Source organism: Mytilus californianus, unplaced genomic scaffold (assembly GCF_021869535.1).
Source record: "Mytilus californianus isolate M0D057914Y unplaced genomic scaffold, xbMytCali1.0.p SCAF_19, whole genome shotgun sequence".
Taxonomy (NCBI): domain Eukaryota; kingdom Metazoa; phylum Mollusca; class Bivalvia; order Mytilida; family Mytilidae; genus Mytilus; species Mytilus californianus.
Genome location: NW_026262667.1, coordinates 8,459,106 through 8,474,427, shown reverse-complemented (window position 1 = coordinate 8,474,427; position 15,322 = coordinate 8,459,106). Strand labels below are relative to the sequence as shown.

The 15,322-nt window shown below is 32.4% G+C and overlaps 1 protein-coding gene across 1 annotated transcript; it reads left to right on the top strand.

Annotated features, from left to right (window-relative positions):
* Positions 1 to 1,069: 1,069 nt before the first annotated feature.
* LOC127727213 (nicotinamide phosphoribosyltransferase-like) lies at positions 1,070 to 14,633 on the top strand. The gene is given in 10 exon segments (XM_052234685.1): positions 1,070 to 1,165; positions 3,349 to 3,579; positions 3,863 to 3,991; positions 5,368 to 5,526; positions 7,197 to 7,327; positions 8,087 to 8,252; positions 8,255 to 8,311; positions 9,921 to 10,181; positions 13,116 to 13,238; positions 14,170 to 14,633. Coding segments are annotated over 10 exon segments (1,401 nt in total). The 5' UTR covers positions 1,070 to 1,105; the 3' UTR covers positions 14,254 to 14,633.
* The last annotated feature ends 689 nt before the right edge of the window (positions 14,634 to 15,322 follow it).

Genomic DNA, 15,322 nt, shown 5'->3' with positions numbered 1-15,322 from the left:
CCATTGTTATATTATAGTTCGTTTCTGTGTGTGTTGCATTTTAGTGTTGAGTTTCTGTTGTGTCGTTGGTTTCCTCTTATATTTGATGTGTTTCCCTCAGTTTTAGTTTGTAACCCGGATTTGATTTTTTGTCGATCGATTTATGAATTTCGAATAACGGTATACTACTGTTGCCTTTATTGGTTACATGAACTTCTAATGCTTTAACTAACATTTATCTGTAGGATTTCCCTAAAAGTAAAAATATAAATGATAGCTCGTTTTGTGTTATCTTCTCGTTTAAGGAATTTGTCGGGTTGCACGGATTGTGTTGATCTGTGAATATAGAAATAGAAAATAGTTCACATAGTTAGTTTTGTGGTAGTTTGATGTGTTCAAGCAGCTAGTATAGTTCTTAATATTATATTCTCTTTTGTTAACACACTTGTTCTGTTTAAATTCATTTGAATGGTCTGGTATTGTCCTTAAATTTTGTGATTTTGGATTAAATTTGCTACAGTTTCATTTTTATTTTTTTTATATTTAGCTCCTCACATATTCCGGTATTTCCTTCATGCCTATCTTTTTGTTCATTTCGGCGTTCCTAATGAGAGTAAATTCAAGAAAACGCTTTGAAAGCACCACATTTATGAAGTGTTATTTTCATTTCCACATTGATTAGTTTCCGATCGGTTGAAATCGAGGCAAACAGGGGCCATATGTTGAAGAAAAATAGACAAAACACATCAAACTTGACCCCATTTTGCGTCATTTATATGGTAAGGGGGCAAACGAGCAGACGTCTTGATGAAAATTGTTTCAGAGTAACGTTTTATTGACGGCATTCTCAGATATATTTTAAGAATGTAAAGTAGTATATGCACACTTTATTCAGCGTTTTTTTGGAAAGGGGTAGAATATCAAGCAAGTATTGTTTTTATTGCATCTATGGTTCATTACAATTATTGACTTTGTCAACAGTGATGCAATTTTAATTAATCCATGTCATGAACTTACCACGAAATAAACAGATCATGTATGCCTGTAACTTCGTGTTTGATTTATTTCTTCTCTCATTTTATATATTGATAGCAATATTGATAGCAATTAAATTCAGACGGCAGGTATGATGTTACATCCTGCAGCAGGGACCAACAACATTTGTCTTGTTACTGATTCATACAAGGTAAAAATGTGTAAAAAAAAGTATAACAAAAATTGCGAACTCCAAGGTAAATTCAAAAAGGGAAAGTCCATAAAAACTGACAAAATCAAACGTTTTCAAACAACAAAACGAGAATTTGTAGATGAAGATTAAAATGTGAACAGCGACATAGCACGCTCATGAAGACGAGATGTTTTGTGCAATATAATTATGTAACATTGTTGTTTTACCAGCTACCAAGTTATCTCCGAATATCAAATGTCCGCTACCACCAAATCTGATTATTTATAAGAATGAATACATAATCAGAGCGTGAAACGTTGATTTTATTTGGATATGTATGTGAGCTTTTCATCTATATGTGTCATGTCATAGTAAAGAACGATAAAAACCACACACAGTGCTTAAACTTCAGAAACACCAATAAATTGTTAAATACACTCTAGTGCACTGAATAACATTTGAAATATCAGATCATGGTTATGTTTCCCCTTGTTTTAATGTGATTATCCCTTTTCCCTATCCAACACTTTAAAATGAGGTTTATATCTGCGAGTTAGTGGACTGCAGTCGTCATTTCAACTATATGTTATGGGGGTTTTCTTAACTTCCAACGTCTAACCACTGTAAACAATATCTTACATCTTTAAAATTAGCCTAATGAACCAACCTATCATACTGATTACTGTGAAAAAAACAGCCCAACAATAAAAAAAAATCATGCACCATTTACAATAAATTTCACTTTTTCCCGAGACACAGATAAAGGTTTTGATGTGTCTGATATTTAATGTCATATAGTTTATTCATTATGTCCCTCAAGAAATTTTGAAACAGATAGAATGTCTGACAGCATCAACAAGTATAACAAATATACCGAACTCAATGGCAAATTCAAAAAAAAATCATAAAAACTGACAAAATCAAACGCTATCAATCAACGGAACAAGTGAAAAACAACTTCCAGACGGGAATATATTAATGTGATGTGAATATGAACCCTGGTTTGGCTTGACCTACATGCTAGGCTTGAGTATATATGTGATTGTTCATATGATAATATTGAAGGAAGACATGTCAGCCTACACGGGGACATTATTCTAACTCAAACCCTGGAAACAAATATTATCATTGTAGATTTTTCATGATCAGTAAAAAGGAAATACAATAATCAAATAAGTGGCATTTTCTAATATGCTTCAAATAAACAGTGATTCCTTTCCACGAAAAAAGAAATGACAACAGATTGTTTGTAAAACAACCTTCGTATTGGACCTGCATTTCAATTGACAGAGAACTTACAGGGCAAAAGTATGTGTCCTTGACTATTTTTTCATGCTTTAATTGATTTGGTTATATCTAAGATAATGGGATATACATCCATGCCATCTGAAATGGATAACTAATTTTCTATATTTTCTCAACTTTTAGGTTCAAAATCAAATAAAAAGTTAATTTTGTTTAGTATTATTGATAATGTAAAGGTATGACATTCTTCAATTTGGAGGCGTAAAAATCAGGTGAACCAGAACAGTTATGTAACAGCAGATGTCACCTAAATTTATAATGTAAATTGTAGCCGGTATATCTGCATATATAGCTTTCATTCAAGACATTTAAAAATGGTATAAATGAGTTATGTCTATCAAATGAATACATTAAAAAAATAATGGTCTATCTATATTAACAAAAATACATTTCAGATATTTAGTTTAATCTTCTAATTAGAGATTTTATAAAATCCCTAGCAATATTTTCAATGATTTTTTCAAAATTCCTAACAATTTTTTACAAAATTACTCAAACTGTTAAGGATTTTACAAAATCAATAATTATTTCAGGGATTTTACAAAATTCCTTATTTTATAAAATCTTTGATTTTACAAATTCACTGTAACATATGCACACGAGTCGATATATTGATGAAAAACTACAATATCACCAATATATCGGTGGAACAGCACACTGGTTAAAATGCAAGTGCTCGTTCGATCTGAAAGAATTTATTCATTAATATGTAATTGATTAACACTACTGTCATATATGATTGTTTAACACTACTATAATATACAATTATTTAGCACTACTAATGATGTACCATATAAGTACGTATCATTGCCCTGTATCCAGGAAATAAAGGGTAGAGATAATCCAGTCAACAAAGGCCTGTTTTTATATATCTACGAATATTTGATATTTTATAGGTTACACACTATCGTCAGTACCCTCCGAATACTACACTAGTATATTCGTACTTTGAGAGCAGAGGTGGGAAATATCCAACAACAACATTCTTTGGTCTGCAATATTTGTTAAAACGTTTCCTAACAGGTCAGGTCGTAACAAAAGAGAAAATAGAAGAAGCTAAGGATATATGTAACAGTCATTTTGGTCTCGATATATTTAATGAAGAAGGATGGAATTATATTTTAGAGGTATAACTTTCCATACAGATAAAACATGTAAAACTATATGTATAATGTTTATCCATATTCACACATCATTTCAGGTCAGTTATTTAATAAATATTTTGTTATGCCTCGATATATTGTTTTTGTATTGTTGAAATGTGATTTCGATTGCATGCACTAATGTTATATTGTAATATCAGTGATAAATTAGTTTCGTCTTCTTATTGCTCACACAATTGCTATGGTATTGTTCTTTTTAATTTAGTTAGAATGCTACAGTTCTAAGTAAGTCTGGTTACTATTTCAGAAACATAATGGTTATCTCCCTTTGTTAATAAAAGCTGTGCCAGAAGGACTAAATATACAAACCAAAAATGTGTTGTTTACTGTGGAAAATACAGATCCAAATTGTTTTTGGTTAACTAATTATTTTGAGGTAATATTATTGATAATGTAATAGGCAAAAAGCAATCATTTCAATCAACAGTCCAGACGCAGTCGTGTTAAAGCTAAATAACAAATCTATTACGACATTGAATTAATCGCTAACTTTTAAAAAATCGTTATATTATTTGCCTGGAGATAGAAATTGGATAAAGTACATATATATTTTTATTTCACCTGCCCTGAAGAAATTGTGAATATAACTTTTGCAGAATAACTCTTTAAGTGTCTACCTAGAAACAATTTCCATTTCCGATGTTACTAAAAACAAAAAAGATAACCCGATAAAAAAAAGCAAGAAATGATATAAAAGTAAAGTTAAATGTACTTTTTATTTCAATAGAAAAAAAATATGAAACGATTCTTTTTGACAAACTAGATGAATATTCTGATATATCATGTAAAGAAAAACTGCAACACAAATTTTCGCTTTATATATTACGGGTTATCAAAAATAATACTTGATTCGCCGGTGCCGTGATAATATCTTTATATCTTGTTTGTGGGATCGCGTCCCTACGGTCGGTCACAGACTATTTAGTTTGCATTTGCTGCCTAGTCGTTAAGTTATTGGATTTAAAATGATATATCCAGCTGATATAGAGCAACAACTGGTCGGCTCGAATTTATAATGATGTATCCAGCTGCGGTGAAATGATTTACTGTTGACTGTTAACTTATGAAATAGCACTGTCAAAATCTACCATAATATGTGCTAGTAAAAAAAAATGGGTTTTATATTCTTACAACGTAAACAAGTTTCGTCTTTAACATCGTTAAAACATTCCAAACTGGTGTACAATTTCCACCAACCACTACTGTATCAAATATGGCTCCCTTCTATAGCCAAAAAAAGAAAAACTTTTCTAATGAGATTATTACTACAAAATTTTAAAATAAATTAATTTAATACTCCCTCCTTACAGCGTCTACATGTTTAGGGATAATCTGTAAAAGTGGACGAGAAACAAAACAAAGATTTCAGTTCTGTCACTAAAATACAACAATAAGTAAAACAAATTAAGTGTGACATATTTACCTGTCATATCTTTAATATACATAATGAATAAAGGCAATAGTAGTATACCGCTGTTCAATAGTCATTGGTAACTGAAACAAATCCGGGTCACAAACCAAAACTGAGGGGAACACATCAACTATAAGAGGAAACAAACCGGAACAATTGAAACACTTAACTGCTACAAAAACAAACGCCAACATACATAAAAACGGACTATGTGATAATGAAAATCGAATTTATGAAAGCACCTATTAAGAAAACAATAACACAGCATTAAATTGGATATTTTCAATGCTTGCATAAAGCTGAGGACTAAATACATTTTAAAAATGTGAAACTTTTTCCAGTCATACTTAGTTCAAGCATGGTATCCCATGACCGTAGCAACAAGTTCTCTATATCAAAAAGATCTGATTACTAAATACATGAGAGAAACCGCTGATAACCTAGATGGCTTACCATTTAAATTATCGGACTTCGGCTTCAGAGGATCATCCTCATTCGAGGTAAGAAAACGTTTCTATAAAAATATTGTGAAATTTTACCGGTTTCCTTATGTTTTGTACGTGTTTTCTGTGGATAAATCTGAAATTTAAAACATTCAAAATACTGTAATAAGATCTTAGGAACAATGTTTTTATCGATACTAACTTTGATTTTGTTATTAATAAATAAAAACATAACTAAATATGTATTCCTGTACGGTTATGGACGCTTACTGTTATGCAGTCTGTAGATACTCATATTTTCGCATTGCATAAGGTCATGTTTTGCTCAGAATTTAATGGCGTCTTTACACTAAATCTTTTGAATGTGTCATATTGGTATTCAGTCTGTGGACATGATTTATTCATTAGTTGTAATTGACTTAAATCTAGCTTTTAGTAGATGCAAGAACTCTTAGATCGGTACGATGTGTCTTTAGTAATGTTTTGGTTGTTTTATGTGCTTTGTGGCATCAACAATCCTTTTTCAACTGGTTTTAACAGTCTGATATTTTGTTGTGTTGTTATCCCATTGCCAAGTTTAGAGGGTTGAGTGCTCGTAAACGTGTTTAATCCCCGCCATATTCAGTGTTTGCCAGGCATTGTTTTCATTTTTTTTTTCGTTTATTGATTTGTACATACATCAAGCCTTTTTATTTTATCGTTTGGATTGATTTATATTTTGGCATACCGGGGCCTTTTATAACGTAATTTATGGTATTCTTGTATGGTTGTTACTCATTGTTGATGGGCGTACGATGATCTACAGTTGCTGTTATCTACGTCATTTTGTCTCTTGTGGATTGGTGTCTCATTCGCAATGACACAACATCGCCTTATTTTTATATTGAAATATAGTAGGTTGTGTCAGAAGGAATGGAATTTATATATGACAAATGAACATAATACGATAGTGATTTCCGTACCAAAACATGTGTTTTTTAAATTGATTGATTGCTTAACGTTTAGGTAAAACACAAACTAAATAGCAATACATTCAAAAAGCAGATCCTACAAATTTGGATGACCGGAAAAGAGAACGAGTCATTAAGACTGCCACTTTAAAACGAAGGTATTTTGACTTGCTTTAGAAATTTAGCTGTACAAGAGGCCACTTTTCGATCCTAAATAAGTTGATGTGTAGGTAATAACAGGCAGTAAAGGTGGCACTATCCCTATACTAGCCTTTGTTTTTAACGTCCAAATATAAGATTTAGTACATGTTTAGTCAAGTTTCTTTAATTTGTGAACTAGAAATTAAAATGTATCATGTTATTTATGTCAGTTCAAAAGCACTGGGTTTTTTTGCATATGAGAGTCTTGATGACTTGAGGTTTGTCTGTACCAGTACCGAATAAGTTTAGAAAGACATGTGATAACGATCTCCGAGCGCACAGCTTTCATCAGATATAAGCGAGACTAGAAATTCAAAAGCCGAAAATTTAGTCTTTGAACAGTATTATAAAAGAAAAAGCCATGCTTCGTCATTATATGTATATATGATGATATATAATTTACGATGTATGATATACTATATAACTCTATGAAACTAATCTTAAATCTTTTTATAGGAAAGTTTTTGTCAGCTTTTGGATATGTGGTACATGGTTTAATTTACAATTTACCTGATTAATCGTAATTTACTAGAATAACTTAAATGGCGGAAATTATTAGTGATTTATTTTCTGCAGACAGCTGGTATTGGAGGCTGTGCACATTTGGTGCATTTCCTAGGGTCTGATACACTTTGTGCTTTGATGACAGCAAGAATCTACTATGGGTGTGACATGGCGGGGTTTTCTGTACCTGCTGCAGAGCACAGGTATGTAAATCCATTTTACTTAAATAATACAAAATGATGGTATGAATATTACAACGACTGAGATATCATTTGTGTTGTTGGGTTGTTGCTTAGTTGACGTGTATATAATTTGTAAATTGATATCAACATCCACCAGTTTATAATAATATTTCTGTTCTACTGATGTGCTCTAATGACGTTCTTGCATAAGCTGAACCTTTTAACTCAGCTTTTTTATATTTCATTTCTCAGCTTTCGTAACATATTACAAATGACAAGATTAAACTGGTTTAATAAGTTGATTATTTTTTGTGTAAATATTTATGAAGAGGTAGTACGTGAACGATAAAAAAAAGCGTAAATCATTAACATCCTGATATGTTAATTAAGAAAGTAGTACCCCAAAGCAACTTTGCAATATTTTTTACTACAACACAGAGTTGCAATCTACATGCAGTATATTAACGGTAGCATTTTTTTTAATTTAAAAATTGTTCGACCAGGGTTACTAAGCTCACTATTAACGATAATACAAGATGCTTTACGTAAAAGAATTCACACAATAATGCAAAGGTAGGAATGTTTTTTTTTTTTCTTTCTTTGTTTTCTTTTTTACCTATGCTTGAACAGCTCATAAAGCCAAACAAATTTTCTCACAAAACAAAACAAAACACAATAGTTTACATGTAGTTTTACGTCAATCATTGAATGTGTTGGTAAACTGCGATACCAGTTGATTTGTTGTAATATACTTTAATATCTCCACGTATGTTTGTTCAGTACAATAACAACATGGGGAAAAGATGGCGAAACAGATGCGTTTAGGAATATGTTAAAACAATTCCCAGAAGGGATAGTATCGTGTGTTGGTGACAGTTATGATATGTGGAGAGTTTGTGACAAAGTTTGGGGACAGGAACTAAAAGATCTAGTAGAAGCAAGAGAGGGGAAGGGACATTAGTGGTTCGTCCTGATAGTGGTTATCCTCCAGATGTTGTTGTAAAGGTAATCCAAGCATTGTAAACATAATAACAATGAAGAGTTAGAATAACAAAAAAACGTTGCTAGAGGAGAATCAAACACAATAAATGAAGGGAATTTTTATAAATTACAATGTTAATCTACTGAGTTATACTCAACAATTGGAATTTAACAAATGGTTTATAGAAATTGAAACAAACTTTGTCTGCTAATTGGATCGACCCATTGTTCTGTCCCCCAAGTAGTGTCCACGATTTAACAGGATTTATTAAACACGCATCACAGCCTTCTGGAGGGAAGTAAATGGTTTGTCCGTGTTATGAACGTACCAAGCTGCTGCACGAAAAAGACACATATGTCATCATTCACGAAGAGTAGGCTCATTTGAGACCGTTAGAGCTCAGTTTTCCCTCCCTCCTTCATTTTCAATATACTCCCTGTGGAAATCAGATTTCGTTCTCCATATAAAAATAAGGAGATGCAGTATGATAACCAATGAGAACTATCCACAAAAATTTAAATGAAGTAAATAAAAGCAATTATAGGCATCCGTACGGACTTCAACAATGAGAAAAACCCATACAGTATAGTCTGCTACAAAAGGCTCCGAAAGGAAAATATGAAATTTAATTGAGAAAACTAACGGCATAATTTATAACAAAACAATTTACGAGAAACAAATATGATAGACATGAACCAACGACAACCACTAAACTACAGGCTCCTGACTTCGGACAGGCACATACAGAATGTGACGGGGTTAAACATGTCGTGAGAGCTCAACCTTCCCCTAACCTTGGACAGTGGTGTTACAGCACAACCTAAGAACAAACTATAAAAATCAATCGAAAAGGGCTTAACTCATCAGATCGATACAGAGCAGAAAAAAAAACACAGACCGGACGTGGCAGGATATTTATACATCTCTAACAACAAAAAAGACACAAAGTACTGAATTGAGAGTACGTGCGGTTACTAACAGCTAGTTGAAAGCCAATAACAACTAATAAAAAAATCATGTATCTAAGACTAAAATATCAATTAGTACATATCTTACATCCAATGGATTTAGTGTATAACGTTATTTACAGTAAGAGAAAAACATGACCTTGTATATCCTATTCCATCAACTTGAACCGCCATCCCCTAATAATTTATTTTCCTTTTATCATATTTTGTTATCAACCCGAAAGTACCAAAGGTTGTAGAAGTGGCCCATGTTTTCCGACTGAAAGGTGCGACCACTACAATGGTCGTCCATTGTGGATATTTTGGTTGTGCGGAATGCATAAATACGTACACATGTCAAATGAGATCGGAATTTGACTCTTAATCCGATGCATTGTGTAAGGAAGTTGCAATACTCATTGCATTATGAATGACAGTTTCTTTAAAAAGTCGTAGTCTGTCTTTTAAAGGCAATCTATTTTTCTCACAAACCCTCGTTTGCAGCGGCTGTCTCAATTTCCAATCTTTCCTTCCGTAAGCAGAACGTACTTATTTAGTATTATATATGCCAAATTAATTAAAAGCTAACCATAATCAAACAACCGTTTTATATCATCTATTTACTATTTAATGTGTTACGATATAGCCTTTGTCTGCTGCATCAATCAATTATGACTTCTTTCAGGTGTTGGATATTTTAGGGAAATATTACAATACAACAATAAATACAAAGGGATTCAAACTATTACCTCCATATTTAAGAGTCATTCAAGCAGATGGGGTCAGCTATGAAACATTAGGTGCAGTTTTAGAAAACATGAAGAAAAATAGATGGAGCGCAGACAACGTAGTGTTTGGGAGTGGTGGTGCTCTCTTGCAACAAGTAGACAGGGATACTCAGAAATGTGCTTTCAAATGTAGTTTTGCTGTTGTAAATGGAGAAGAGGTAAGCCAATGGTTAATAAAAACTCATGTTCAATCGAATATATATAATTTTCTTGATGTATTTCTTTTGTACATTATATTCACAATCGTTGTTTCTTTGACAATTTTACCATATCTTTTGTTTTTATTACGTGTCAAACGTTCCTACTATTCAGGATTTTTTTTATAATTGTTAAGTTTTGTTATTATAAATTTACATTTTTATTCTTGTTATTGGCGTGGGGAAATAGTGTTGCCCATGTCTTTCCATTCGTCTTTTGACATCTAACAGTTGTCTGGGTTTATTTCGTTATGGCTTCAATGAATTTGTCTTTCGGTACATTTGTGAAATATGATAACGTACAGATTAAATTAGAATTTTATTTCGTTGGACTACCTTTTGTTGGAATTAATACCCTGCGAGTTAAAATTTTAATAATAATTTACTTGTCTTGACTTTGGTGGTAATTTTTGTTGATTTGGAACTGATTTTTTCTCACATTAATGTACAATGGCGACACACAGATCAAGTTTAAGTTTTACGAAGATGGATTAGATGTTTCGAATAATTTATAATTTCAGTGGACGTCTTTGGTTGCTGTCTACCATATTTGATTTTCGTTTACTGTTTTAAGAATATCTCTTTTGAATTTTTTCGCATTTTGTCATCCAGGGACCATTTATAGTTTACTTTACGGCATTGCTTTTTCGCATTCTTAAAGGCCGTACGCTGACATAAATTAGAGTTCATTATGGCAGGTAGTTGTCTAATTGGCAATCAAACCATATCTACTTATTTTTATATATCTAGTTTTTATGTCACTGAGCATAAAAGGCCATGTGAGCTTTTGCAATCACATGATATTGGCGTCCGTCGTCGTCCTTTGTCGGTCGTTAACTTTTACAAAGATATTCTCCGAAACAACTTGAAGTAAAAAAGTATAACAAAAATACTGAACTCCAAAGGAAGCCCATAAAAACGTACAAAATCAAACGCTATCAATCAACGGAACATGTGAAAAACAACTGCCATATTCATATAAACATACACCATAGACATACAATACAGCTGACTAAAAAAATCAAACAAAAATGCATATCAATATAACAAAGACGCCAACAAAAAAGGTGTAGTAAATAGTAATAACTCATCATGGATGGCAAGACCAAAATTGAGTTCACCAGACAGGATATTGTTTAATTGTGTTTAACGAAAAATTGTCTAGATAGTAAATGATCGTTAGAGTATCTAGTATACAGTCTGTGTTTTTATTCCTGTCAGTCAACAAACATATCTGACTTGTTTCTTTATTTGTATGAGCAAACTGTGTCTTCTGAAGAAGAGAGAAAAGAATTTACAATCACCGTTAAATAACATATTAAAAGGATAACGTGAATTAACAGTAAACCATACCGTAAAGTCGCGAATTAATCGACTCGTCGAAAAATGAAAAACAAATACAAACAACAGCAAACAACAATGGGCTATTTAGCCTGATTTGGTACAGACACATAATGTGATGAGGGTTAAACTAGTTTTACGTGCACAGTAAGGCCATCCTTGCTATCTTTACAATTTTTCTTAAAACATAATTAAACAATATCCTGTTCAGTTAAGCTGCCAAGAGAATGACCTTTAACTTGACTAAGAAATATAACGCTTGGTAGGGTAATACAGATAACTTCCACTCAGTAAATAGTTTAAAGTTTGATGACTATTATGATCGCAGTGATCAAATTTAACTTGAAATAAAAAATACAACATATACAGTTCAGTCTGCTTCATATCTGGACTTTGACAAATACGGCCGGTGACCCAACTTAACGACAAAAGAGATGCTTTCCATTTTCCTAATGCAATCTTCCAATTTCTATGTAGAGACATATGAGACGCACCTGCATATGGAGTTTATAATTCCTAGATGATAAGTTGTTATAGGGGTTGTGTTTTCTATCATGATTTCTAACATAGAAGAAGTAGCATTCTCAATTGTGAAGTTGAAGTCATTTTTAGAAAGTTTTATTTTCCTTAACGGACGCCATTATCGCATGATAAACTTGTTAGAGATGGCCATGGAAATGTTCCACATTTCGCAAATTTTTTTCTTTTTTCCACGATTTTGATATCAACAAATGCGACTAATCGGTAGATGGTTACTTGCCATGAGCGACACGATGTGTCCCTCTATTGGAGGACTACTTAATATTCTGTAGCGGATTGTTTCAGCTCTACATTTCATGGGTTTGTGTTGCTTCTGTTTTAGTTTTGTGTGTTGTATTTGTGCTATTTTATTTCCATGTTTGTGAGGTTTTCTATCACTGAAGGACTTGCATGCCTGAGTATAGAGAATATGTTGGCATTTCAAACTTACATACTCGATTATCTTTTACGATTTAAAATCTACATATACATTTTGCAATGACAATAGACACATACAGATCCGTTATTGTGAGAAACCGGATATGTTTCGTCAACGGATTTCAAACGGGTGACACGACGGTTGTCAACGGTGAATCAGAAATTACAAACCAGAGTACCATAGTTTTTTTTTATCGATGATGATAAGTGAACTCTTTGTTTTTTAGCCGTGAAGTTTCAACTTTTTTTAGATTGATGATTTTTTTTTATTTCCCCTTAGTATCTATAAACAATGAAGAGAAATAAAGCAGAGCAAACTCATATATATAAACATAATGTGTTGTTGTCTCATAAACGTTTACAAAACATTGTATAATAAAACTATATGTAAGCAATATTCAAGTAACATGATTTTGGGAGCAAGAATATTAAATTTAAGATATTTTTAAAGCAAATAAATTTCTACTTTTGAACAGTTGATTGATAACTTTTCATCAAAATTAATTTACTTCTTTTATGACATCTGATACTGATTTTCGATTTTTTATAATGGATTACTTCCCTTTGAACTGATTAAGATGTTCTTTTCTATCATAGAGAAATGTTTTCAAAAATCCAGTTGATGATACTGGTAAAACGAGTAAAAAGGGTCGTCTTACTCTTAAATATGAAAATGGAAAATATAAAACAATAGAAGAAGGTAAAGGCGACATTAGCAAGGTAATTATGATAAATATTTAAATGGAAGTATTTGTAGACAGCTGTTGAACGCTCTCAAACATGTTTAACCCCGCCACATTATTTATGTGCCTGTCCGAAGCCTGTAGTTCAGTGAATGTCGTTGGTTCTTGTGTGTCATATTTGTTTTTGTTATAAATTAGGCCGTAATTTTTCTTATTTGAATTTTTTTCACATTTTTCATGTGGAAGGCTTTTATAGCCAACTATACAGTACGGGTTTTTCTCATTGTTTAAGGCCGTGCGGTTGTCTATAATAGCTTATATCCACTTCATTTGAACAAAGGAGGATAATTGTCTCATTGGCAATCATACCACTTCTCCTATTTTTATGTTAATATGCTGAGTTATTCGATCAATTTTGTGTTCACTTATGCATCTTAAAATCAGCTTACCGTGATAATTATTGTAAGTCAACCAAGTTGTCATCAACAAAAAAAAACCAGTAAAACAAATTTAACAGATTTTTGTTTTCTTCTTGTATATGTTTGATTACATGATACTAAACCCCTAACGAGAGGGATTGTGCTTAGTTTTCATATGATGAAGACATGATCTCTCGATCAGTTTAATTGAAGACTGGAGCTGGCATGTCAGTAACTGCTAGTAGTCCTTTGCTAATTTATGTTTATCATTGTCATTTTGCCTGGTTTCTTTGGTTACCTATTGTAACATCGGACTATGACTTTTTTAAACTGAGTTTTACTGTGTGTATTGCTGTGTAATTGTTTATTTCGACGTGTTGAAGACCCATTGGTGGCCTTGGACTGTTTTCTACTCTTTGGTCGGGTTGTCTCTTTGACGCAGTCCCCGTTTCCGTTCTCTATTCTATCATCAAAACCATCAGTTTGCATTGACATTATTTTAAATTTTGCCATACAAATATGTCACTTTTATGATATGTTGTATTTCAGGACATTCTTGTTCCAGTTTTTAAAAATGGTGTTATTTTGAAAGATTACACTTTAGACGAAATCCGGAAGAATGCTGTGCTATAACTTAGTCCTCCTGGATAGATTGTTTATGATATATTTTGTTTGTCTTTACATTATTTACTTTAGAAAATGAAATGCTTTGCGTATATTTCTTCTAATTTAAATGTACGTCTTTGTTTTTGATAAATATTTAACAGATTAACGCTTAATTAAGGCAACAGAAGTATACTGCTGTTCAAAAGTCATAAATCGATTAAGAGAAAACAAATCCGGGTTGGAAACTAAAACCGAGGGAAACACATCAACTATAAGAGGAAAACATCGGAACTGCAACAAAAACAAACGCCAACATACACAGAAACGGATTATCTGATAACAACTGCCATATTCCTGACTTGATACAGGACATTTGAAGAAAAAATGGTGGGTTGAACCTGGTTTTATGGCTAGCCAAACCTCCCGCTTATATGGCAATGTTAAAAAATATCGCTAAAATGACAACACTACGTGACAGGAATACAGTGCAAACAAACTCAAGAACACTCAGCACAGAGACATGCATAAATAAATAATATAATAGTACATTACAACATGTAAACCGCAGAATAACAACGGACATCTCCCATTAACGACAGCACAGGACACCACAAACTGCACGTCACATGTCGCTAAAAATGTTTAGTAAAATTGTTCTAGAAAATTGTACGAATAAAGGAAGAGAAGTCCACACTAAATGCTTCTTTTTCAATCATTCTATTTTTTATGACAAGGCAATCGCAAAAATAAACCTAGAGTGGTTTATGCATTGTATGCGCGTTTCTGCATTAAATCTTGTGCAAAATTGTTGAAAATAGAAAGGCAAATTTCTTAGGTTGACTTAACTGTAGTAGTTTTAGTTGGTAAAATAATTTATAAACTGAAACTTTACAGTCAAAATGTAATATTATCATAACCGAAGTATTTATTCAAGCATCAGTTTTTCATATATTATAAATCAAGTGGGAAGACAAATCAAGGAAACAAACAAAAACTTGGGGAATCGCAAAATGAACTACAAAATGGGCTATGTCCAGGTGGTAAGTACGCCGATCACGAAAAAATATTTTATTATAGAACATGATTTACACATTTT